General features: G+C 36.4%; 1 protein-coding gene and 1 pseudogene across 11 annotated transcripts in view; both read right to left on the reverse strand.

Moving 5' to 3' along the window:
* Nucleotides 1-3439: 3439 nt before the first annotated feature.
* Nucleotides 3440-27344, reverse strand: part of RMDN1 (regulator of microtubule dynamics 1) — a 40658-nt gene continuing 16753 nt past the window's right edge. For 4 of the 11 annotated variants that reach the window (XM_054656866.2, XM_054656863.2, XM_016959643.4 and 1 more), the window contains exons 3-10: nt 19640-19727; nt 17574-17733; nt 15962-16051; nt 11375-11430; nt 10022-10109; nt 8393-8423; nt 5915-6048; nt 3440-5454 (exon numbers count right to left, since the gene is read on the reverse strand). In XM_054656866.2, coding sequence (XP_054512841.1) covers nt 5404-5454; nt 5915-6048; nt 8393-8423; nt 10022-10109; nt 11375-11430; nt 15962-16051; nt 17574-17733; nt 19640-19727 — 698 coding nt within the window. In that variant the 3' untranslated portion in view covers nt 3440-5403. Of the gene's footprint in view, nt 5455-5914; nt 6049-6451; nt 6698-8392; nt 8424-10021; nt 10110-11374; nt 11431-15961; nt 16052-17573; nt 17734-19639; nt 19728-27344 lie in introns of those variants that run through there. The other 7 variants (XM_063817242.1, XM_054656865.2, XM_054656862.2 and 4 more) reach the window with 4 other exon arrangements.
* LOC134810888 (protein N-terminal asparagine amidohydrolase-like) lies at nt 12728-14187 on the reverse strand (annotated as a pseudogene).

Genomic DNA, 27344 nt, shown 5'->3' on the forward strand with positions numbered 1-27344 from the left:
AGGAGTGCAAGACTCTCTGTGCCCAAAACACAGTTCATGAGGAAACAGACAAGAGGGAGGCTCAGAGACAGGTTTATATTGCTACTTCATTTTGGTGACTCCCCCACCCCCACCACCAGTAAATGGCCCAGGGAATAGCTCACAGGCCCAATACAATTCTGTCTGTTAGATCAGTTAAGCAACACAATTCTATCTGTTAGATCAGTTTAGTTGTTTGTCTTCCAAGGAAAGCAGCTTACCAGTGGTTTTTTTTGTTTGTTTGTCCCCCCCCCCGCCCCCCCCCATGTACTTCCCAAGTAGTTGAAAATGAAAAGGTTAACAAAACCTTTTCCCCTGATGACTTCTGTTAACTACCTAGCTCTTCCTACCCTGACAACTAAATAGGATGGTATGTGTCAACTGTATTTATTGCCAGGCAGCTTTGCTTTTGGTAAATATGACCCTGACTGGTAAGTTGCATCTGGACTGGGAAATCTCCAGATACACGACAGAACGCCACAGCTTTGGGCATACCTGAGTGGAAAACTCTTGTAACCGTATGTCCTTTAAGGAGGACCATGAGCTGTCACCTGGGGAGATACCATTGCATAGATTGCTGTTAGAAGACCGTCTTCTGAAAGGAGGTTCAAAATTGTCCTGCTGGTGAGCTGTGGTTCCTGTCCTATAGCCTTCTGAGTAGATTGGTGCCAAATACAGCCTATTGTAGACTTATTAAGTCTGAATGTTTGGTTGAACCTAAGATGATTTGGTGGATGTTGCAGAAGTAAAAATCTTCCTCTGTTGAAATAATACACAACTAAAAGAAGTTCTCCTGTAACACTCAGTTGGCCTTAAAAGCCAAGCTTTAGGTCAACTGAGGATTTGATCTAAGTCCAAAAGTGACATCTCCTATATTCCAAAATTTCTCTCCTCAATTCTCAACCAAGAACAAAATCAGAGATAATAGTAGTTGTATTTACTGGTATTCATGGTAAATCCTTTACATAAATTATTCTCTTGATCCTTACAATTCCATGAAATTGGTGGGGTTGTCTTTAATGATGCTTATTTTATACATGAGGAAAGTGAGTATGAGAGAAGCCATTTTTACAACACCCACAGCTAGTACACAGCCCATGATTAAAAACTCAGTTGAGATAACTTGGCCATCAAGAAATTGAGAGCTTTTAGGTTCTTATAGAATCATGGCCATTTTCCAAAATCAGTATTCTACTCATATCCTCAAAAGGAAGGAAGGAAACATCTATAATGGAGAGATATAGCCTATGTATGTAATAACACTTAGAAGACAGAGTACTACCAACTTACTTCTATATACATGTATGTGGGGAAATAAGCATCTCAACCCAGCAGTCAGCTCTGGAATCCACACAAGAACAATCAGGTGGGGGCTGCACGGGAAGGAGAATGTAAGGGATTCCTGGGGTTTGTTCTCAGTAATGGGTCTCACCCTTAGTGGGGAAACGTCACGAACCAATGTGACACGTGGGGAATCAGGCTCCTGGGAAGTCAAATGGAAGAGACTTAGTGCACAGAATCAGAATCTTGGGAAGGCACCATGTCTTGCAGAAGAAACCTAACCCTCAGAGAGTAAAGGGGAAAAATGAAGATAAAAGGACCCAGTAGCCACACTCCTGGGCATGTATCCCAGAGAGATAAAATCTATGTAGACATAAAAACCTGCATATAATGCTCATAGCAGCTTTATTTGTAATAGCTAAAAATCAGGAATAACCTAAATGCCTCTCAGCATATGGTTGATATGGTATGCCCATAAAATGAAATACTAGTCAACTGTAAAAAGGAACAAACTATTGATAGAACTTAGGTCTCAAGGGAATTATGTTGAGTGAAAAAAAGTATCACAGGGTCTCACTGTATGATTCCATTTGTATAACATTGTTGAAATAACAAAATTATGGAGAACAGATTAGTGCTGTCAGAGTTAGGGATGGGTGGGGGAGAGGAGGAGGTAGATGGGTGTGACTATAAAGGGACAGCACTAGGGATCTTTGTGATGATGGGACAGGTCTGTATCTTGATTATGGTGGCAGTTACCAAAAATCTACATGTGATAGAATTGCATACAACTATACACACAAGAGCATTTAAAAGTGGTAAAATTTAAATATAAGGTCTGTGGTCTGTACCAATGGCAGTTTCCAGGTTTTGCTATTGTACTACAGGTTATATGAGATGTTAGCACTGGGATAGGCTGAGAGAAAGGTACACAGGATCTTTTTTTTTTTTTTTTCAATTTGTGAATCTATGATTTTTTGAAAGTAAAAATATTTTTTAAAGTTCTAATAAGGAATCAGGAGGTAAGACCTCCATAAAAAGCTTTATTATTGAATGATACCTGATCTCACAAAAAACAAACAACTAAGCAGAAAATATTCTTGAACTAACCCAGACCCTTTATTCCCATTTGATGACCTAGTATTGCTGGTAACTCAACATAAAATTACATCCCTAGGGAAAAAAAATAAAGTCACTCTAAAGAGAAATTGAAAATGAGAAAAAGGAGAGTAAACTTTAACACAATATGCTAATATGAATTAAATTATTAGATATTTAAAAAATCTGAAATAGCAACTTAAAAACTCAGAACTGGACAAACAAAATGCAGATGTGAATGACTGGCTAAAATCAGGAAAAAAATTCGGAGAAAAAGACAAACACATATCAGATGTGAAGGCAATTATAAAGTATCTAAGGAAGAAGAGATACAACCAAATGTAAAATAAGGGATATAGAAGATATAAATGAAAAGAGCCAAGAAAATGAAACAAAAAGGCTAAAAGAAAAATCAGTAAGTGATAAATGTGAAAGTCAGGCAAAGATCTAATAGAACTAATTTGAGTCCTGGAAATAAGTTGGAACAGCGGTTCTCAAAGTGTGGTCAATTAGACCAATCTGGAATGCGAGAGAATCTATGACAACCGGACTGGCCTATTCAAAAAGTCAATGTTGCAAGAAGAAAAAGATGGGGAACTGTTGTGGATGGAAAGATTAGCAACAAATCAAATGCAATGTATAATCTTTGGATCCTGATTTTAGAAAGCATGAGACATCTTGGGGACATTTGAGAAAATTTGAATATGGGTAGATATTAGATGATGTTAGAGAACTGTTAACTTCTCTAGTTGTGATAATGGTTTTGTGTTTGTTTAGGAAGATGTCTTTATTCTGAGAAAATGCATGCTGACACATTTGGGGTGAACTATTATGATGCTTGCAATCAGTTTCAAAAGGTTTAGAAATGTATGTGTCTATACACACACAAACACACATGTATAAATACAGGTTGAACATCCCTGAATCCAAAAATCTGAAACCTGAAATTCGTGCTCCACAATTCAAAACTTTCTGAGCACCAAAATGATGCTACAGGTAGAAAATTCCACATCTGACCTCACGTAACAGGTCACAGTCAAAATGCAGGTGCACAACACAGTTTATTCGGTCTCCCTAAAGGAAAAAACCCATTTTAAAAAGCCATCCAGCAGAATGCCACATCCCTAGAAAGACCCACTTCCTGGCCCTTCAGCTGCTTCTGTTTCTCTTCACCTACAAAAATAAAATTACAGTATACAATAACCTTTTAAAATACAGCATCATTAAGTGGGAAACTGAAAGCCTGCCATTGTTGTTGCCGTTTAACAGCTGATACAGGTTTCTGGTGATGCTACTGTTGCCTAGCTACCCTGACCACATTATTTTTTCACTGTATCAGTGGTGTGTCATATTTTTTTTTTTGCCATCCTTGTTCCTATGCGAGTTATGTCATATTTTTTACTGTTAAGTACTTATGCATGAATAAGTATAAGAAAATAACTGCTTATTGGTAGCATATACATTCAGTCAGGAATGATGGTGACATCAACCAACCACAAATTACCCACATGAGTGGCTGAGATAACGACACCTTTGCTTTCTGATGGTTCAAGGTATGCAAACTTGGTCTCAATGCACAAAATTATTAAAAATAATGTTATATAAAGTTACCTTCAAGCTATGTAAATAAGGTATATATGAAACAAGTGAATTTGTGTTTAAACTTGGGTCCCATCTCCAAGATATCTTATTGTGTGTATGCAGGTATTGCAAAATTTGGAAAAACATCCCAAATCCAAAATGCTTCTACTAGTCCCAAGTATTTCAGATAAGGGATACACAACCTATATAGCAAAATCACTGAATCTAAGAGATGGGTATACAAAGATCACTACTTTCAGTTTTCCTTTTTGTTTGAAAATGTACATGACAAACATATCCATACAGTTCATTGTAACATTACAATTCCCAAATCCTTTGGGAAAAATCCACCTACACACACAGTCTCTCTTTATCTAAGTGGATTCAAGATGCTCCTTTTTACAAAACTTAAAAAGATTTTGCAGTGGTGGCACTCCAGCCTCAAGTGAGTAGCACAGTCCTGCCTATTTAAAAACATCTTAGTATTCCATTTCACTCTTAAGTTTTGTGTTCCTTCCATTCCATTAGGGAATAGAACTTTGCATCTGATGACAAATTCAGTTTACCATGAGACTACACCACATTTAAAGTAAACTGGCCAGGTGCGGTGGCTCACGCCTGTAATCCCAGCAATTTGGGAGGCCAAGGCGGGCAGATCACTTGAGGCCAGGAGTTTGAGACCAGCCTAGCCAACATGGCAAAACCTCATCTCTACCAAAAATACAAAAGTTAGTTAGCCGAGTGTGGTGGTACAACCCTGTAATCCCAGCCACTCAGGAGGCTAAGGCAGGAGAATCACTTGAACCCGGGAGGCGGAGGCTGCAGTGGGCCGAGATTGTGCCACTGCACACCAGCCTGGGAAACAAAGTGAGACTCTGTCTCAAAAAAATAAAAAAGGAAACTACTCCATTTTTAGTCATCTCCTTACTTAGTTCTTTACTTACACAGGTTAGCTCCAAGATATATCATTTAACTACTTTATGTCAGGAACCCACAACATCCTAACCACTGTCACCACACCTTCTCTTCAAGATTTCAACTTAGAATCAATCCAACTTGAAAATCCATCCCCCTGTATATCCCCTATAGATCCATTTCCCCTCCTCTACAAATCTTTCTTTGCTTGATCTCCCATCCCAATGTGATCAATCCTTAGAAATCTCATACCATTTTGCATTGCTGGTATCCAGGATGCAAAATAATCTCTTTGCCTGAGCCATGGAGATTTATTTCTACCACTCTTAACGGCGATTATTAATTTTACCTTATTATTTGTGAAGAAGCCTAGAATATTTTATATTTACACTGTTAAATGGTCACAACATTTAAAAAGCCGTAGAACAGTTATAGTTCATATATTAAGTTTAGAATTAAAAGAAAAGGCAATGTTTATTAGCTATTTCATAAATCTTCTCTGAAAAGTTCTCAATTCTTCTCACTGAAACTTGTAAGCAACTGAGCAGCTTCTGTCTGTATCTAAAATGGAAAAATACATGTTATAAGTAAACAGGAGAGCTAAGAGACTAACTTGTGAAATTTAAGTTTATAAAGTGGGGTTTCTAAGAGTCTCCAAAAACCAGATAGGACATTATAACAATAAAATGTCTTGACAGTGACCAGATGAGACTCTCAGCTCTTCCACTTTCGTACACATCCCATGACTTTTATGTTTTAGAAATGTTAACTCAATCTGCCATGTGTGTCAAACAGGAATAATTCTGCATTGTAGCAGGCAACCCGTAACATCCACCTGGTGATAGTAACTACATATTTCCTATATAGAAATATAAATGTCAATCAATTTACACTTGAAATGAACACACTTGTTTTCAACAATATTATGCATTTAGAAAATTATGCTTTTAAAGAAGTTCTTAATTCACCATTTAATAGTGCCTCAAAACCTTTCTGCCTTACTTTATGGGAGATGTTTTACCTGTTTATCCTCCTCTGTGTGTGCTGGATAGTCCTTGGCTTTCATTAGCCAGAAAGCAGCAAGCTTTTTGTTGTGTAGTTTCAAGTATGTCTTTCCTAAAAGAAGTAAGTTTTTGCTGTAGAAGTTTGGATCCACTGCACATAAGAAAGAAAAAATGATCTCAGAGGAAACAGTGTTGCTTTTATTTTTAAAGGTTTGATTCTGAGGTCTAAATTTCAATAAATTTGTGTGGTCAATAAGTGATTAGACTAATGGGAATTCTCTTTTGTTCAACTGTTTATATCTCAAACAAATATTTGTAAAATAATAATTACCAATTAATAAACATCTACAAATGTGCTAGGCACTGCATTATACACATTTCTCATTTTCACAACTTTGTAAGTAGGTATCTCCATTTTATAGATGAGAAGCTGAAGCTCCCGATAGAATGTATGCTATTTGAGGACAGCAATACTCTTTTTAATCTCTTTAGTTCCCTATGGTACCCCACGTGCCTACAACAGTGTGTGAAACATAACATACATTCAGTGTACATCGGCTGAATAAGTGAATGAAATGATGATGACATATATATATTTGATCAACATTTACTGGATGTCAGCTATACTTAAACATAGAGGATGAAACAAAACCTCTGTTTTTTTCAACTTTATAATGAAAAGGAGAGAGAAACATGAACACAACTAAATGTAATATAAAAATGAAAGGAATGCTTTACTAGATATACAAACTTTGAAGTGCTACAAGAAACCAAAAAAAAAAAGTGGAGAACATTCTTGGCTGAAAGAAAAGCATAAACAGAAAGCCTATGAATGAAAGCATGGAATTATCTCACCAACTTAATTCTTCACAAAGTGTCCTCCTAACAATCTGAGATCCTCTGTATTCAAAGCATACTTTTTCCTGTATACAATTAATGATTAACTCCATTTGCTCCTTAACCAAAATTGTTTTACTTCTTTTATTTGAGCAGATTTGTGTGATGCCATGTTGATATACTTAAGTTGTCCTGGGGTTAAATATATTCGTATATTCAATCATCCGATCATTCATCTATTTACTCAGTCATTCAACGGATTTGCCAAGCATTGTGCCAAGTAATGAGTGTGCAACTGTGAGCCAGAAAAGACAAAGTCCCCATCTTCTCAATGTACAGTCTTACACATGTAAATGTTCATAGTATTGAGTGATAAGTATCACTGGAAAAATAAAAGATACTAAGGGCATCAGAGGAGCCTCTGAACTGAATATAGGCCAGAAAGAAATAAGGTAAGGTCACTCAAGAATGATTGAAGTTACCAGGGATTATTTTAGCTCCATGAGGGTAGGACCATGTTTTTCTCAACACCCCCAACCCTTAAGTCTCTAAGGTCCTATATTTTTACTTTGTAATTAACTTTTAAATCTGTTTAAAAAAAGTCATCCCTAGATTCATACTCATGATATGTGAAACAGTATGATCAAGAGAGGGTATCAGTAGAAGGTAATAATGAATAAATCAGAATTGATGAATTACAGAGATAAAACATTCAGACAAAATTCTGTAGAAGATAACTGTTATCATGAAATGAACAAGTCCATTATGTGTGGGATCTCAAATTTAATAAACATGGTATCTTCTCCTGATTAAGTTTTATAGAATATATTTCAATGGTTTTTATGGTCTATTTGGTATCATATGCTTATGTCTCTTATCTCCCCCACTTGGTGTATGAATATTAAAAAGGATAAATTTAGGATGGGCTGGTGGCAGTTTCATAGGACTAGTCATTTTTTCAAAATAAACATAACCCGAAACTCTTTTTCACAATATCTGCAATAGAACTAGCCTGGCTGAATAGCAGAATTCCCATTTAAATGCCTCTAATGAGATGCATAATCTTTTTTTGTTTTTTTCAGACAAGTCTCACTCTGTGGCCCAGGCTGTAGTGCAGTGGTGCAATCACAGCTCATTGTAGCCTGGAACTCCTGGGCTCAACTGACCTTCCTGCCTCAGCCTCCTGAGTAGCTGGGACTACAGGTGTGTGCTACCACACCTGGCTAATTTTTATTTTTATTTTTTGGTAGAGATGAGGTCTCGCTATGTTGCCCAGGCTGGTCTCAAACTCCTGGGTTCAAGTGATCCTTCTGCCTTGGCCTTCCAAAGTGCTGGGATTACAAGTGTTAGCCACCACATCTGGCCAATATGTGCAGTCTTGAATAAGACAATTACCATGTCAGAGACTCCTCTCACAAAGGAAGCAGAATTACATCAAATGATAGACATTCCAGAACTGCAGCTCTAAGTTCAATAGCAGCCTATTTCTCATTCAGGTGATCTTTACTGAATAAAGACTTTAAAAATTGTTTTACAATATCTAGCACAAAAATAAGTATAACAGAATAAACAACTGCTTTAGACATTGCTATTATAGTATATATTCAGCATTCATACAATTTTAACTATATTAATATGTGTAATCAAAAATACCTTACCTTGTTCTGCCCTGTGAAAGTAGCCTAAGGCCTGTCAAAAACACAAAGAGCCCAAACATAATAAAAAAGATTAAAGAAGACAATATTAAAAAAGCATTGTCTCAAAGATCTACTGCTATATTATATTTAAGTCAGGAAGTAAATCATCTTAAAATAATGGTCACTTCTTCAACAGTGAGAGTTAACACCCAAAGTGAACGTAACACTTCAATCATCAAGATTACAATATATGGACTACTTCTGGTAATAACTTGGTTGCTGTTTAGAACTTGTACCAAACTAACATCATGTGCAGAAAGGAAAGAACATTATCATGTGTAACTCAGCTATTTTGACAGTTCTCTTAAATCATAACTAGTGATTTTTAGTAAAAACGAAATATAATCAAAAGCTGAATTTATTCAGGTTGTACTAGTGAATTTTTAAGAGTCCATTATTATTGAAATTCCTACATACAATGTTAAGTCTGAAACTCTTTTTGTCCTACTTAAGCTACTGTTTTTGTAATGCATTCTCTAATGACATTTGATTTCTAGAAACATAACTAATTTGATAAAGTAGAGCTGACTATATTTTTTGTCCTTAAAATGACCTGTCTTAAAAAAAAAAAAAAAACCAGGTCTCACTCTGTTGCCCAGGCTGGAATGCTGTAGCGCAATCACTGTTTATTGCAGCCTTGACCTCCCAGGCTCAAGTGATCCTTCTCCCTCAGCTTAGCTGAGTGACTGGGACTACAGGCACAGGCCACCACACCTGGCTAATTTTTGTATTTTTTTTGCAGAGGTTTTGCCACATTGCCCAGGCTGGTCTCAAACTCCCAGGCTCAACTGATCCACCAACCCTGGCCTTCCAAAATGCTGGCATTACAGGCATGAGCCACCGTGTCCAGCAAATGGGCATTATTTTAATAATACCATTATAAAATATTGGTGCATTATTTTAATAATATTTCTCAACTGTGTGTAAAGAATACAACTAAGTATTTTTTACATCAATTTCTACACTATAGCTTCCCAGAAAGAAGAAAAAGCTCCTTGTTATAATGTAAATGATACAAGTACAGCTTTTTCGATTGCCTGTTTTCTTACTCTGAAAAGCTTGTGATGAGTAAACCCAAAGTTTAACCAGAAATTCCTCTCAAATCTTATTTTTAACAAGAAAAGCAAAAGGCCTTGAAAATACGAGAGAATATGAACCTTTCATATGCTTTCTAAAATAGAAGTTATAATGAGTGTTCTTCTTTTATCAACTTAAGCATCTGCTTTACTTTTCTGTTATTGTGTGTAATACAGCTAAAACATGCTGGGTAACAGATGCTGTATTTCTTGTTCTATTTTATGACTTCAATATAGTTTAGATTTCAAACAGAAAATGAAGGTAGATTTTAGCCACGAGCCATTTTAGATGACAGTATTCCAGAATTACCAGCCACTCACCTAACGGGGAAAAAGAAAACCACTCACTAGTCAAGGATAACAAGTTTTAAGCCTTGTGATAACACAGTTGAATTGGATCATTAGAAATTGCTCAAGTCCCTCACTGAATCAGAGCTCCACATGTGTGAACACATGGTAGAATGGCGCTGTGGTTAAGAAATCGGTACTAACTTAAAAAAGGACATCACACTACCTTCTCATAGGTGGAACTAGGAGGAGTTGCAAACAGCATTTTAGCAATTCTTCTTTGATACCAAGGCATTTCGGCAAATGTATAGCACCTACAGGGAAATAAAACAATTTTATACATTCAAATTGTACCTTCTTTTCTCTTAAAGTTAACTAAGCATCTTAATACCATAAAAGGAATCTTCTACTGTATGTTTAAACAACTTGTGCTTTACATGGTATCTACTAGGTAATCCAGAGACTGACAAAGTGATCCTTTAGCTGGGGGGTGTATTTTGTGATTAAATATAAATAGTAAGCAGTCATACTAATAACAGTAATATAATATACATCTACCACTGAGTGCATTGTGCCAGGTACTGGGTTGATTCTCTCATTTATTCCTTGTAACAATTATATATGAGATAGGATAATTTCCCCTATTTTTCATATAAGAAAAACTCAGAGAAGTTAAACCTTACTCAAGAAAAATGACAAAGCTAAACATCAAATGTATAAATAACAGCAACCAACAACTTAAATCTATTTTTAAAGCAGCAAAGCAAATGATTAACCTCCAAAGATCTTTACAACTTTCAGAAATAAGTAGGAAAGAAAGTGTTGGATCTTTGACTAGGGTCTGAAGTCCTTAAGGCAGAAATTGCTATTTCATTTGGGTTTGCTTACTAGCATCTGACTTAGTGACTGCCCCTCAATTATCATTAATCCTCAGTGAATGAGTGTTAGCTTAATATGTCCTTTATCCTGAAGAATATATTTCTCTTTTAAAAGAGTTTGATACAGGACAGTTTACACTGGTACCCTTCTTAGATGGCAGTAAATATTCAGCTCTGCAGGCTATACTCAAAAGAGTGTCCCATCTATCTCAAAACAGACTCTTAAACCATCAAGTACATAACACTTTGATAAAGCCTCATACCAGCAAAATAATAATCTACAGTGGACATAAAATCACATAAAAATAGAAAGATACTGAAAATCAGATTATATGGTTCCTCAGATTAAGACTGTATCTGACACACTTTGAAGATACAAAGACCCTCTTGGGGCATTCTACTGTTTTACTATAGTTACATTAATCTAATTTCATTTAGCATGGTAAATAAGAATAGCCTTTTCAGTCTGTACGTGTTTCTAAATGACCTGAATAACAATGTTTAACATGGTCATAATCAAATTTAGTATGTTCTAACAATATATATACAAGGGCTAGTTAATGGATTTAGCACTCTAAGCTCTGTCAGATAATATTTTAAAATATTTAATATCTTTTATATATGCAAAAGAAGATATTTATACATACTACAAAATAATATCACACTAAATACTACTGAAATATTTAAAGAAATTTTCTTACCAAATACCCATAAGGTGAATTGAAGTAGCATCTTTAGGGTTCAGTTCAATTGCTTTCTAACAAGAAATGAGAAAAATAAATCATATTTGTTTTCTAAACACCAATAAGTGCTTTACTGTGTTTGCTGAAGAAGCCATGATTTTTTAAAAAATGCAACTGTGTTTCAGTTCTCCCATTATAATATCAACTTTCTTCCCCCTGATTCTTTGATTAAATTCATTTCAAAACACTATTAATGACTTATACTAATGTTACTATTTTGTATGGTTCAGACATTTATAGTAAGTGTCTATCAAGATGAGAAAAAAATATGAAATACATAAATGGATTAATTTTGCAAATTAATCTTGCAAATTAATCTATAGCTCTTAATGTTTCTTCCAAATTAAAGGAAAAATGGATAAGGAAGTACTTTCTTGGCAAACTGTAGATGAATACTGAATAAAAGTCATTCTTTCCTAAAGAAGAAAAGTGCATTTTTTAGAAAAAATGTAATTTTAGAAAGTCTCTTCTATGCAGATTTTAGAAAGTCTTTTCTATTTTTAGAAAGTCTTCTTGTATGCAGATTTTGTTCAACTTCCCCATCTGTACTTAGCAAAGGAAAAATAAACAGTTTATAGAATATTAATAGAATAATTATGTGCAATGTAAAATATGTTGAATCTCCCTAATTTATATTTACTATGTGAATATAAACTACAGAATAAAGAAACTGTTCCTGCTTTTATCCATTATTTTGTTGAAAACAACTAAAGAAATCTTACAGATTAATGTTCATATTAAAAGGACTCTTTTTGAAAAAATTAAGATTTCCTAGTTTATGCTTTTCTATAAACCCACACTTTTGCTTTCAGTTTAGTAATGTGTGAGGTACACATTTTCAAATATTTGTAATGGTTAAGAGCATGGTCTCTGAAACCAGACTGCCAGGATTCAAGTCACAGCTTAATGACCTTGAACTGGTTGCAAGATCTATATTCTTACCACAACTGAGTTTTTTCTCTTTTATAGAAAAGTCATGTACTTTTACCACAACTCATAAGGTTGTGGTAAAAAATAAATAAGTATCTTAACATGTTTATATGCAACTTATGCTCTAAGCAACCTTTCTCAATTGGGAGTTCCACTAAAAATTAAGCCCTACAAAAAAATCGTGTAAGTAACTATTTTTTTCCATTTCCTAAGAATGATACAGAAATACTGTAGTCCCATTCTAGATGCATAGGAAGGAAGTTAATTCATCACAATGGATGCCTGGGGGGATCAGGGTTTAATTAATTTTCCTTTTTTTTTTTTTTTTTTTGCCTTTGCCAAAATAAGGTTTTATTTTGAAAGTCATTTGAAAAACACTGAGGAAGGAAGGAGAAGACCTAAGACCCAGTGGATGTAGGTTCCAAATCTGGATTCTTGCTGGCCCCACCAATGGTCTCTGTCAGGCCAAGAAGGTTCTGCTTTCTTTGGTAATTCCTATTTTTTTAGCTTCCTGGAGAAGAGATCTTTTCCCACAAGCCATCTTCATTTTTTTTGTAGAGTAGGGCTTTATTTCCAGGAAACAGTGTGTTAGTTGGAGCAGTATTTTTTTTTAAAAAACATCAAGGTAGATCTAATATGTTCAACAAAGTGGGGTGGCTCGGCCAGACACGAAGTGGAAAGATTCTCTAGTATTTGCTTGTCATCTTGCTGCAAGCAGGAATCCACATGTGGAAATGGTGTCCAGGAGTACAGTCCTATACGAAGTTGTTCTGTCTTTGCATCGTAAATGCTAATCACTGGTCCTCCTGCTAAAGCTCACACGGCACGCAGCTGCTCCTCTGGGCCTCGATCTTGAAAGGAGGCTCTGTAGGCCAGGCACGGTGGCTTATGCCTGTAATCTCAGCATTTTGGGAGGCTGAGGTGGGCAGATCACTTGAGGTCAGGAGTTTGAGACCAGCCTGGCCAACATGGTGAAACCCTGTCTCTACTAAAAATATAAAAATTAGCCAGGTGTGGCAGTGGGCGCCTGTAATCCCAGCTACTTGGGAGGCTGAGGCAGGAGAATCACTTGAACCCTGGAAGCAGAGGCTGCAGTAAGCCGAGATCACACCACTGCACCCCAGCCTGGGCAACAGAGGAGACTCTGTCTCAAACAAAAAAAAGAAAGGAGGCTCTGTAAATCTTTGCAGTCTTAAGCTGACAGCAATACCATATATTATTAGAAAGTGTTATTCGTTTTCTTCCTGGTCATTTAATTCTGTCACACATAATCACAGTATCACTAAGTGAATGTCATCTTCTTGCCTGTCAAATTCACTAAGAAGTTAATGAGTGAGTTTTTGTGACAACTGCCTCCCACATCACTGAAGCCTCCCACGAGGTATACTTCCAGCCTTCCACATTGAGCGCAGTCAGAAAAAGACTTTATGGAGTTCATGATCAAGGGGACCTCAGCTTTGGTGTCGGTTCCACCACAATGTGTCAAGCAGGTGGCCCCATAACCTGTGTGCCACAGGACCACAATGTGACAAGTAGTGGCATTATCAGAACCCAGAATGGAGACGGAGCCATCCTTTGGGGAGGTCACTGCTTTGCTGAACATACAGAAGGCCCTGGGGTCCCAGTTGTTGAACAGACTGACCTCTGATACATCTGGCTGTTTCCTCCAGAGGCAGGTGGGCTCGGACGAGGTCCCCGGCGGACTGTGGCAGCCGCACTCGCTGCCCCTCGATGAGCAGTGGCATCGTGGAGGCAGCCGCCCAGGCCAGGGTTTAATTTTCTTATGAGAAGGGTTGAGGGGGGTACTTTCAAGCAAACTCTTTTATAATCAATCCTTCCTGCCATTGGTCTTTCAAAAATAATCCAAAGATGTTACCACTTTGGATATATAATGGGATTTGAAATGTAAGCAGTATAAATGATCTTTTTTATATGTAAATACTAAATATTGCCATTTAAAATATAAACATGTACATTTGAAAGCTTATATAAAACATTGTTTTTTATAATCTATAACCTTCACTGTTTTTTAAAAAAATGGAAAGTATACATTTGTGTATTTTCTACAGTTCTTCATTATTCCCTTTGGAAGTTATGTCATGTATTTCTACATCCTGAGGCACAGAGAAATTAAGCAATTTATCTAATGCCACTGAGAAAATTACTGTATTTCCCTGAATCTAAAATATCAAAAATGATACACCATTAGTTTATGTGCCACTAAGAAAGAAAGTATCACTGCCAACTACAATGTAAGGTTCCAGCAATTACATCATGTAATCTCATTTCAAGGATTTTAAACTGTGAAACAGGTAAATTGTTACATTATAAAATGTCAGTTATTATGTATATATTACTATCCATACCTGAACAAGAAAAGCTAGGTCTCTGGACTCCCAGTCATTCTTTTTCACTAGTTGTTATATAAACTAGGAATTGACACTAAACCATAAAATTATGAAAAACTATTTAAATAGCAAATTCAGCACTATCCCTATGTATGTTTCCATCATTTTTCCTTCCTATAATCTCAAAAGAGAAATAAATATGCTGGTATTTTTGTGGTCGTTTTTTTTTTTTTTTTTGAGACAATGAAGTTCATCCATGTTAAGAAATATACAGACTCCTATGCAATTCTTTGCACCTAACAGCTTACTATAAATAATTAACTTTAGGGGAAAATATTTTAAATAAAACACACATACAATATACACACAGATATCAATCTTAAATAGAATTATTACTACAAGGAGTGGTGTGTCAATTGTGTTAAAGACTGTTACACTGGACCACGCTTTCCATATTCAGGAACTTGTGTCAATGCTCCCCTCCCACTGAAACTGGGCTTGCCCTTGTGACTTGTTTAGATTAACAGGATATTACCAAGTGTGATGCAAGCAGAGGCTTGCTAGAACTTTGCACATTGGATCTTTTCCCATGGAACACTCATTCTTGGAAGCCGACTACCATGCTATAATGAAGGTTGAGCTAGACAACTAAGTGATAAAAAAACAAGTGAGGAGAAACTCTCATAGGTAAGAGGCCATCTTGGACACTGTAGTCTCAGCTGAGGGCCCAGGTGAATGCAGCTGTCTAAATTACCCCAGCTATACCAAGCAATGTAGAAGTGCCACTGCACTCAGTTAACCCAAAGAATTGCAAGAAATAACAAACTGTCGGCTGGGCACAGTGGCTCACACCTATAATCCCAGCACTTTGAAAGGCCGAGGCAGGTGGATCACCTGATGTCAGGAGTTTGAGACCAGTCTGGCCAAAATGGTGAAACCCCACCTCTACTAAAAACACAAAAATTAGCCAGATGTGGTGGTGTGCCCCTGTAATCCCAGCTACTCGGGAGGCTGAGGCAGGAGAATTGCTTGAACCCGGGAGGCGGAGGTTGTAGTGAGCTGAGATAGCACCATTGCACTCTAGCCCGGATGACAAGAGCGAAACTCCGTCTCAAAAAAAAAAAAAAAAAAGAAATAACAAACTGTCATGGCTCTACTCCACTGTTATCATAGGTGGTTTGATACACAGCAATAGATAATGAAAACAAAAATCTATTCAGAAAAATTTGACTTTTAAAATTCATGAATTTGAATAATTCATCAGTACCTCAAAATGCTCCTTGATGATATATGCATTTGCAATTTTAGCCTTGATGCCTTCATAATCTCCAACATCACTAAGGCAGATTGCATACCACTGAAAATTAAAAAAAGTGTAAGAACAATAATATTCTTAATATTCCATTCAATACAAGGTGAAACTGTATAATATTCTTCAATAGTCATTCTCATCCAACAAAAAGTTACTGAGCATAAAAACTGTATTAAATGTAATGGAATATATAAAGAGAAGTGGACATGGCCCTCTAGAAACTCAGGAATAGGGTTGGGCGCAGTGGCTCACGCCTGTAACAGTACTTTGGGAGGCCGAGGTGGATGGATCACCTGAGGTCAGGAGTTTGAGGCCCTGGCCAACATGGTGAAACCTTATCTCTACTAAAAATACAAAAATTAGCTGGGCATGGTAGCATGTGCCTGTAATCCCAGCTACTTGGGAGGCTGAGGCAGAAGAATCACTTGAACCCGGGAGATGGAGGTTGCAGTGAGCCAAGATCACACCACTGTACTCCAGCCTGGACAACAGAATGAGACTATGTCTAAAACAAAACAAAACAAAACAAAAAAACCTCAGGGATAGGACATGTTTATAGAGAACTATAATACAAGGTAGAAAGTGGTGAATTTTCCAAGAAAGTTACCAACACAATGAGATAATGGTTCATGTTTATGGTCTGAGTATCAATTTAGAAGAATATGTAATTGAATGTTTTATTTTCTCATTCTCTTTTCTTGGAGTTCCATCTACTCTCACATTGCATTGTTATAGTAAGAACAGCCACAATGTCAACTGTGACCTTGTCTCCACAGCCACAGTTGGACGGCAGACCCAAACTGAGATGACCTGAGTTTCTTTCCCAAGAAATGAATCTAAAATAGCCACACTTCAAAAACCCAGGTGCTGTGGAAAGTCACAAGAGCTAGGATAAGGAGAAAAAAAATGTCTGCAATGAAAAAGATTTTCAGGTAACAGCGGAGTAGAGAAACAATTAATGAAGCCTCGGAACAATCAAGCCAATTGTTTCCCAAGGTCCAACTTCACCCTGCCTTTGGGTTCTATGAAGTCCAACAATCCAGAAGGCTAATGACCACCTCGTCTCCCCGTACGATTTACTGAAAAACGTTGTTGTGAACCAACAAGAAATCCTGAAAGCAGCTGAGTTACATGTGAAAAGTCATTCTAGGTCTCAGTTGTCTAGCTGTTATATTCCTACCTCTAAATAAAACAGAAATATAACGTGAGGAAAATGAGAAAACATCTGTGAAGTGCTTATACTACTAAGAATATAGATATAGGTAATTCATGAAATTACTAAACTCCTGTTTAAAAATAAGCATTCACAAAAGTAATTTATCAAATACATATGAAGTTAGACCAAATGTTTACAAAAACAAAGACTTCTTTTTGAAAAACTTATAAAAATAACTATCTTCCCTACTTCTTTAAAATAGAGAAATTATCCTTAAGATATAAGATTGAATAAAAAGAAAAAAAAACTTAAAATAGAGAAATTGTTCTTCCAATGTAAATCAGAGATAATAGAAAAATATAGAAAATGTACCTCTCAGTACATGGTTAATAGCTTAGTTAAGCAACTCACCTTATGAGATGCAAAACTAGATTCATTTTTTTCTAGTGCTCTTTTTGCATACTCTAGGGCTTCATACACCAATAGCTTTTTCTCCTCTTCTGAGGTTCTGCTAAGCTGAGCTACATCACGTGATGCCCGTGCCAAACGCCACAGTAACTCTGCATCTTCACTAATTTGAAATAAAATATAAAACAACCATTTTAGCTCACATTTAAAAATTGTTAAGGGTTACATTACTAATGAATACATTATGGTCTTTCAGCTTAGGAAGCTAGCAACATGATATCAAAAGCCATTAGTAATAATGCCAAATTTATTATTTTCTTTAATATAAAACCTTTACTTGCTAAAATTTCCTATAAAAATGTCTAATATCCATAAATATTAACTTACCTCTAGTATCTAAAATACTTACTTCTTTCAAAAATATCTTTGCATTCAAATTCTCTGAACATTTGCCCTACAAAACTCAACATATTAACTTGAGGTTTGGCCTCACTGGCACTGTGTTTCAAATAGCTCACTCAGTAGTTCATACAGTATCATAAAATACATAAATTTTATAGACAGGGTCATGTTCTAAAAATACAAAACTGCTGAATCCCTAGTCTCAAATACAGCACCTGACACAAAATAGTTTTTGACAATTATTTGCTAATGAATGAATGGTTGAATGTAATGTAATCTCAAAATAAATCCTATGTTTGAATACCATGCCATGATGCATGGGTTACTTCAAGTAAGAGCATTGGATTCTTTGAAGAACTGCCATTTCCATATAATGACATAAGAAATGGTTAATAAATTATTAACCACCACAACTGACAGAAATAATTGTAAAAATTAAATTCCGCCAGGCACAGTGGCTCACGCCTGTAATCCCAGGACTTTGGGAGGCCAAGGCGGGCAGATCACCTGAGGTCAGGAGTTCGAAACCAGCCTGATCAACATGTACTAAAAATACAAAATTAGCCGGGTGTGGTGGCACATGTCTGTAATCCCAGCTACTCGGGAGGCTGAGCCAGAAGAATCGCTTGAACCTGGCGGGTAGAGGTTGCAGTGAGCCAAGATTGCGCCATTGCACTCCAGCTTGGACAACAAGAGCAAAACTGTCTCAAAAAAATAAAATAAAATAAATAATAAATTCCTTTTTATTAAATGTTTGCCTTTAATCCTAACTTTATTTTTTAACATAAAAAAAAATTTGAAGCTAAAGCTTCCTTTAATTAAGATAGTTATCATTCAATGAATATGGAGTAACTACCTTACAGCTTATTTTTCAAGTTATCAATGAAATGACAATAAAATGCCAAACCAGCCACCTTGAATTACTGAGGGAAGAATGGAGAAGAAAAGATCAATCCTGTAGATATTTAGAAAGTAAAATTGATGGGTCCTGGGGAGAAAACTGGTTTTGAGAATCTAAAAAAGGCAGATGAAAATGACTCAATATTTTTAGTTTAGGAGATGAGGTAGATTAGTGATCTAGAAATGCTATTTAGCCATATGACTTACTTCATAGGGTTGAGTCTTTCTCTCGCTCCACACTCCTCCCAAAAATGAGTACACACTGATATTCTACACTAAACATACAATCTAATAATAAAAATAGAAAAAGGGGGTATTTTTGGTTTCTCTGAAAGACTACCCTTCTAAAGTAATACACAGTTACCACTCAATGGTGGCATGCAACATCCTACATCTCAGTGAATTCATTTAATCTATACCAATAAAAAGTTACTTTAAAAGAAAAACAATGAGAAATATACAATATAGCTAGAAGGGATAAACATATATTCAATAACTATCTTGTATCATCTAAAGCAAAATGGAAAAATCAAAAAAAATTTCAACATTCCACTAAAGTAGTAACACCTTTTCTAAATCAATGAGATACATGCAGCATTTAACGTAAGAAACAAATAGTATATTATAAATTAAACTCTAAGAAATATTTTGAAGTAAAAACTACAATAATCAATTTTTAAAACCTCAAGCACTAAGGGTCATTTTAATTGTTAAATAACAAAAATTTTGAGGAAACCACAAGCCTAGGCCTATCCTACATTGCTTACCTTTCCTTGTATTGGGTTAGCAACTGATAAAGTTTTTCTGTTTCTCCGCTTTCATACAGGTAGTCTGCTTGTTCAAGTATTTCTTCAACTTCAAAGATTATAAAGGAAAAAAGACACAATAAAATAGGTCTTCCCAAGTCAGATGACAATAATTCAAAGAAACTTAAACACTTTTATATATAAGCAAATGAAATTAGATACAGAAATGACCTACAATGAAACAGCAGAAATTAGGAAGAACCTAGATGGAAACAAAGTAGAAATAAGCATAATGCTATCATAAAAAATGATTTATTGAAATCATGGGAAATAAAAAATTAGAAAACTTACTCTGGTAGTGACTAAATATGAAACACTAACAATAAATATAACACTAACGATAGCTGATGAGCTAAAAAAATTCCAAAAACTCTCATAATATTTTAAGAAAGTTTACTTATCTGTGTTGGGCCAGATTCAAAGCTGTCCTGGGCTCCATGTGGCCTAGGGGCCGCAGGTTGGACAAGCTTGCTCTACACAGTCTTTGTTGTTGCTGCTGTTAATTACCAACCATTGTAGAAAATAAAAGTCATCTACTTAAACAGCACTGAATGTTAGTAATTTGCATGAACCAAACCACACTGTTTTAATAAATTCTCTTTATACAGAGATGTTGTTCAAAGGGTCAGAGCTGTCATCAGAAATTTAGATGAAGCTAACTACACACTAAATCTGGAACTTACTGATACTATGCTCTGACTGACTCTTAAAACTAATTTATATATGACTACAAAATACATAAACATTATTGACAGTGTAGTGCCCTAAGAAAACTGTCTACTTAATGAAAAAAACAGTCTGAATTTCGGGAAATTCCAATTATTATTCAGAAACATGTACATTTAATTTTGTCTTCTATAAGGGTACTGTACTACTTAGTCCTAAGCCAACATTCCAATGTGTATACACTTGGTATACTTTAATTAATCACAGTATACTTGAGGTTAAAAGGGTTTCTTGGCTGGGTGCGGTGGCTCACATCTGTAATCCTAGCACTTTGGGAGGCTGAGGTGGGAGGACCACCATGTCAGGAGATTGAGACCAGCCTAGCCAACATGGTGAAACCCCATCTCTACTAAAAATACAAAAATTAGCTGGGCGTGATGGCGTGCGCCTGTAATCCCAGCTACTTGGGAGGCTGAGGCAGAAGAATCGCTTGAACCCGGGAAGCAGAGGTTGCAGTGAGCCATGATCGCTCCACTGCACTCCAGCCTGGGCGACAGAGCAAGACTCTGTCTCAAAAAAAAAAAAGGGGGGGGGGGGATGGGGGAGTTCTAGTTTTTAAAAAATTAGCAAAAAGAAAAAAACCATGAAATTTGTGATGCAATCGTGTTTTTAAGTTAACATCATAATGTAATAATTATACTAGTTAAGAAATTGAATGACAATGGCAAAAAAAAACCCTAAAATTAAATAAAGATTATTTTTCTCAGTAATCCCACTTCATTCTGATTAGGTGTTATAAAGTTTAATAATATTCATATGGCTGGTTAATTTTTCAAATTTTGCTTCCACTCTATTCTATATTTTTATCGGATACGTGGCTGAATCACAAAGTTTGTGTTTTAACAACCCAAAGGATAAGTAGTAGTCTTTATTCTTTAGTTGATATTTATGGTAGGTAGAATAATGGCCCCCAAAGATGCCCCAATCTTAATCCCTGGAATCTGTCTGAATGTTTGGTTACATGTCAACGGTGAACTGTAGATAGAATTAAGGCTGCTAATCAGCTAATATTAAAACAGGAAATTATCCTGGATTACCCAGGTAGGCCCAATATAATTACAAGAGTCCTGAAAAGTGAAAGAGGAAGGCAAAAGTCAGAGAAGGAGTGTCAATGGAAACAAGATCAGAATGATGATTTGATGGTGGTTCTGAACTTGGAGGAAGACGCCTTCAGCCAAAGAATGCAGAAAGCCTACAGACACTGAAAAAAGCAAAGAAAGGGAATATTCCCTAGGGTCTCTGGAATGCAGCTCTCCCAATGCTGATTTTAGCCAGTCAGACCCATTTTTGGCTTCTGAACGGCAAGATACAGAACTACAGAACCCTAAGATAATAAATTTGTGTTGTTTAAGTCACTGAGCTTGTCACAGCAGTGAAAGAAAATTAATATTAAATATATTGATCTGGCATATTTGAATGTGTACATAGTATGTATAAGTAAAAAAGTTACTTTTAAATATATTCATTGATTATTCTCTGACTTACTAAAAAGACTAATTACTGTCCTTAACATGATCCAGGAATTCTAAATCACATTACTCATGCGATTAAAAATGTAGAAATTGTCAGCCAGGCATGGCAGCTCACGCCTATAATCCCAACACTTTGGGAGGCTGAGGTGGAAGGATCACTTGACCCCAGAAGTTCGAGATCAGCTTGGGCAAGATGGCAAGACATCATACCTTTAAAAAAAAAAAAAAAAAAATGTAGAAATTTAGTGAATAATCTAAATCTTTTTTGTGTGCATTCTTTTATAATCTCTCAAATAACTTAGCTCCAAATTACATAAATACTATAAGCTATAATATAATGGCTTTAAATATACATATAAATTTATTTATTTATTTATTTATTTGAGATGGAGTCTCACTCTGTCGTCAGGCTGGAGTGCAGCGGCACTATGTTGGCTCACTGCAACCTCCGCCTCCCGAGTTCAAGCGATTCTCCTTCCTCAGCCTCCTGAGTAGCTGGGACTATAGGTGCGCACCACCACGCCCAGCTAATTTTTTGTATTTTTAGTAGAGACAGGGTTTCACCATGTTGGCCAGGATGGCTTTGATGTCTTGACCTCGTGATCTGCACTGCAAAAAATCAGTGTATGATTTTTTCTAAAATCAAACACTGTACAATTTATAAGAAAAAAGTACACTTCCTATGGTACTACAGACTGACATAGGCACTCGGGTGAGAGCTTGTAGACAACTCCACATATCTGCAAATCAGTTGTTTTCTAACCTAATATTTTATACTATCTTGAAAATATTTACAACTAAGTTACATTACTAACATAGAGACCATATTCTATAAAACAGACTAAACTTTTAATGTAAATTATTTTCAACTTAATAAGCAAATATTCTAAGATGAAATGACATGTTAATTCACCTAAAACTGTATAGTGAAATCTTAAATGTAACCTAAAATAGATATGTGCAAGATCATAATAATTAGAATTTTTTAAAGAAATGCCAATGATGTGACCTCCTACATATATGTTAGTAAACTTTGATTTTTTACTTTTCTAGCTGACTGTACTCTAGCCATGTGAGCAGTGTCAAGACAAGAATACTCCTCTGGCAAGATAAATAGCTATATTCCTGAGATTTCTCTATATAAGACTTAAGAAGTAGAAAATCTGAATATCTAGATTCAAGCCCCTAAGTAGCAGTAACATCATCAAAGTTTAAGGCAATTCTTTCATACCCAATAATACTGTGTCTCAGCAGTACCAGCAACAGTGCAACCAAAAATGCACTGAAGTACAACAAATAACTACATACAAAGGAACACTGATCTCAGTTCTGTAGGTTCATCAATAAAGAGGAATTTTGAAAATATATATGAAAACACAAGTGAAGTGATCAAGAACCTTTAATGACTGTGACAAAAACAGAAAAGAAATTTTAAAAAACACACAAAAACAAACTAAAAAATAAAAAAGAACCTTTAAGTTGGGCACTTGTGATTATCTTTTAAGCATTTTACACATGAGCTTTCATATGCACAGAGAGTACTATGAATGTATTAGCATACCTTGGGGCTTTAAATTTTGTCTATTTTAAGGAGGTAGTGAGGCCAGGCGTGGTGGCTCACACTTACAATCCTAGCACTTTGGGAGGCCAAGGCGGGTGGATCACCTGAGGTTAGGAGTTCAGGACCATCCTGGCCAACATGGTGAAACCCCATCTCTGCTGAAAATACAAAAATCAGCCGGTCGTGGTGGCAGGTGCCTATGATCCCAGCTACTTGGGACACTGACGCAGGGAAATCGCTGGAACCCAGAAGGCAGAAGTTGCACTGAAATAAGATCGCACCAATGCACTCTAGCCTGGGGTACAGAGCAAGACTCTGCCTCAATAATAATAATAATAATAATAATAATAATAATAAACAGATAATGAAACGTTCCCACAGGAGTGCTTCAGTTCCTGATAACAAGTGGGTATCTGGTACTACCTGGTGATAAATATAGATATAACCATTTTAAAAGTCATCCTATAATCCCATCCAACTAAAATGTCAATGATATTTATGCCCTTAAACTTCAACTCATTTCCAAAAAACTCCCACTTCAGAATATAACTTAGTTCCAGAAAATGGAGGAAGAAAAAGCTTTTAAATTGGCTTTGAATAAGCATAAAGCAGATCAAAAGAGAATTAAGCAGAAATTTTGAAGCATGGAATTATTTGAAGACCAATTCCTTAAAAAAAAAACAGCAAATGGAAGAGATATAGGACAAAGAAAAACTTCTAAGGGCCAGCGAAGTTATATTTTTATAGAAACATATGGATCATTTTCCAGGATAAAAAAAAGTGTTTCTGTATTTTTCAATTAATCTTTTTTCAAGGGCTATGGTCTGTAGTCTCACAAATTATATAAACATGCCGAGCAACTAATTATAAAGTGATTTTTTTGTTGTTTTAAGAAAATAAAGCTACTGCATTATGGAAAACAACAGGGAGGTTCCTCAAAAACTAAAAATGGAACTACTATATGATCCAGCAATCCCACTTTTGGATGTATATCCAAAGGAACTGAAATCAGTATGTCAAAGAGATATTTGTACTGCCACATTCACTAAGGCATTAGTCACAATAGCCACGCCTTAGGAAACAACCTAAGTGCCCGTTAATAGATGAATGGATTTAAACAAAAGAAGTAGCACACATACACAAATGGAGTATTATTTAGCTTTAAAAGAGAAGAAAATTCTGTCATTCTGTCATTTGTAAGAATGAGGATGAACATTATATGAAGTGGAGGACATGATGTTAAGTGAAATAAGCCAGGTACACAAAGACAAATATAGGTTGAACATCTCTAATCTAATCTGAAAATCCAGAATTTGAAATGTTTCAAAATCCAAAACTTTGTGAGAGCCAACATGATGCCACAAGTAGAAAATTCCACACCTGACACTTTTATTTTTGATTGTTCAGTGTACACAAACTTTGTTTCATGCACAAAGTTATTTAAAATCTTGTATAAAATTACCTTCAGGTTATGTGCATAAGATATAAATGCAACATAAATAAACTCTATGTTTAGACTTGGGTCCCATTCCTAAGACATCTCATTAGGTATATGCAAATATTCCAAAATCCAAAACAATCCAAAATCAGAAACACTTCTACTCCCAAGCAGTTTGGACAAGGGATACTCAACCTACACTCTATGATCTCACTTATATGTGGAATCTAAAAAAGTCAAACTCACATAGGTAGGGAGTAGAATGGCGGTTACCAGAGGCTGGGGTTGAGTGGCAGGAGGGAATGGGGTGATGTTGGTCAAATGGTACCAACTTTCAGTTAGACAGGAGGAATAAGGTTTAGAGATCTGCTGTACAGCATGATAACCATAGTTAATAATAATGTATTACGTATTTAGAAATTGCTAATGGAATAGACTACAGAACTCCACAGCTTAGCTCACTTAAGAGGTAGAAAAGAGAATGCTGGAAAGTGGCATAAAAACTTGTTGAGGCCGGGTGCAGTGGCTCATGCCTGTAATCCCAGCATTTTGGGAGGCCGGGGTGGGCAGATAACTTGAGGCAAGGAATTCGAGACCAGCCTGGCCAACGTGGCGAAACCCCATCTCTACCAAAAATACAAAAATTAGCTGGGCATGGTGACACATGCCTGTAGTCCCAGCTACTAGGGAGGCCGAGGCAGGAGGATTGCCTGAGTCCAGGAGGTCGAGGCTGCAATGAGCTGTGATCATGCCACTGCACTTCAGTCTGGGTGACAGAGCGAGACTCTGTCTCAAAAAACAAAAGCTTCTTGAAGTGTGAAAGAAACCAGTGATCATTTGACTCCCTCACCCTCCCCTACTGCGGCTATAAAGGCCTCATCCAACTTGTGTAGGCCTCACAGAGGCCTAGGACCTTAAAATGTTATTTTTAACTTAACAAATATCAGCTGGCTGTGGTGGCTCATGCCTGTAATTCCAGACTTTGGGGTGGGCGGATCACTTGAGGTTCAAGACCAGCCCAGCCAACATGGTGAAACCCCATCTCTTCTAAAAATACAAAAATTACCTGGGCATCATGGCACATGCCTGTAATCCCAGCTACTTGGGAGGCTGAGGTGGGAGGATCACTTGAACCCAGGAGGCAGAGGTTGCAGTGAGCTGAGATCACACCTCCACACTCTACCCTCAGTGACACAGCGAGACTCTGTCTCAAAAAATAAAAATCAAGCAAATGGAAAACAAAAAAGAGCAGGGGCTGCTATTCTTATTTCAGAGAAAACAGATGTTAAATCATCAATGATAAAAAAGGACAAAGAAGAACATTACACAAGGATAAAGAGTTCAATTAAACATGAAGACAACTATCCTAAATATATATACAATTAGCATTGGAGCACGCGGATTAATAAAACAAGTTCTTAGAGACCTACAAAGAGACTTAGATAACCACACCATAATACTGAGAGACTTCAACACTCCATTGACAGTGCTACACATATCATTAAGGCAGAAAACTAACAAAAATATTCAGGATCTAAAGTTGACAATCAAATGGACATTAACAGACATCTACAAGGTACCCTACCCAAGAACAACAGAATGTACATTCTTCTCACCTGCGCATGGCACATACTCTAAGATAGGCCACATGCTTGGCCATAAAGCAATTCTGAACAAAATTAAAAAAAAAAAACTGAAATCAAATCAAGCACTCTCTCGGATCACAGCTCAATAAAAATAGAAATCAATATCAAGATCTCTGAAAACCACACAATTACATGGAAATCAAACAATTTGCTCCTGCATGACTTCTGGGTAAACAATGAAATTAAAGCAGAAATCAAAGACTTCTTTGAAATTAATGAAAACAAAGATTTACCATCCCAGAATCTGTGAGACACAGCTAAAGCAGTGCTAAGAGGAAAGTTTATGGTGCTAAATGCCTGTATCAAGAAGTTAGAAAGATCTCAAATTGACAACCTAACATAATATCTAGAGGAAGCAGAGAAACAAGAGCAAACCAAATCCAAAGCTAGCAGAAGAAAATAACAAAATTAAGAGCTGAACTGAACTGAACAAAACTGAGATGTGAAAGCCATACAAAAAAAATCAATGAAACCAAAACTTGGTTCTTCAAAAGAATAAACAAAATTTATAGACTGCCAGCTGGATTAATCAAGAAACAAAGAGAGGCTGGGCACAGTGGCACATGCCTGTAATCCTAGCACTTTGGGAGGCCAAGGTGGGTGGATGATGAGGTCAGGAGTTCGAGACCAGCCTGACCAACATGGTGAAACCCTGTCTCTACTAAAAATACAAAAATTAGCCAGGCATGGTGGCACGCACCTGTAATCCCAGCTACTTGGGAGGCCAAGGCAGGAAAATTGCTTGAACTCGGGAGGCGGAGGCTGCAGTGAGCTGAGATCACGCCACTGCACTCCAGCCTGAGCAACAGAGCAAGACACTGTC

Source organism: Pan troglodytes, chromosome 7, assembly GCF_028858775.2.
Source record: "Pan troglodytes isolate AG18354 chromosome 7, NHGRI_mPanTro3-v2.0_pri, whole genome shotgun sequence".
Lineage (NCBI taxonomy): Eukaryota > Metazoa > Chordata > Mammalia > Primates > Hominidae > Pan > Pan troglodytes.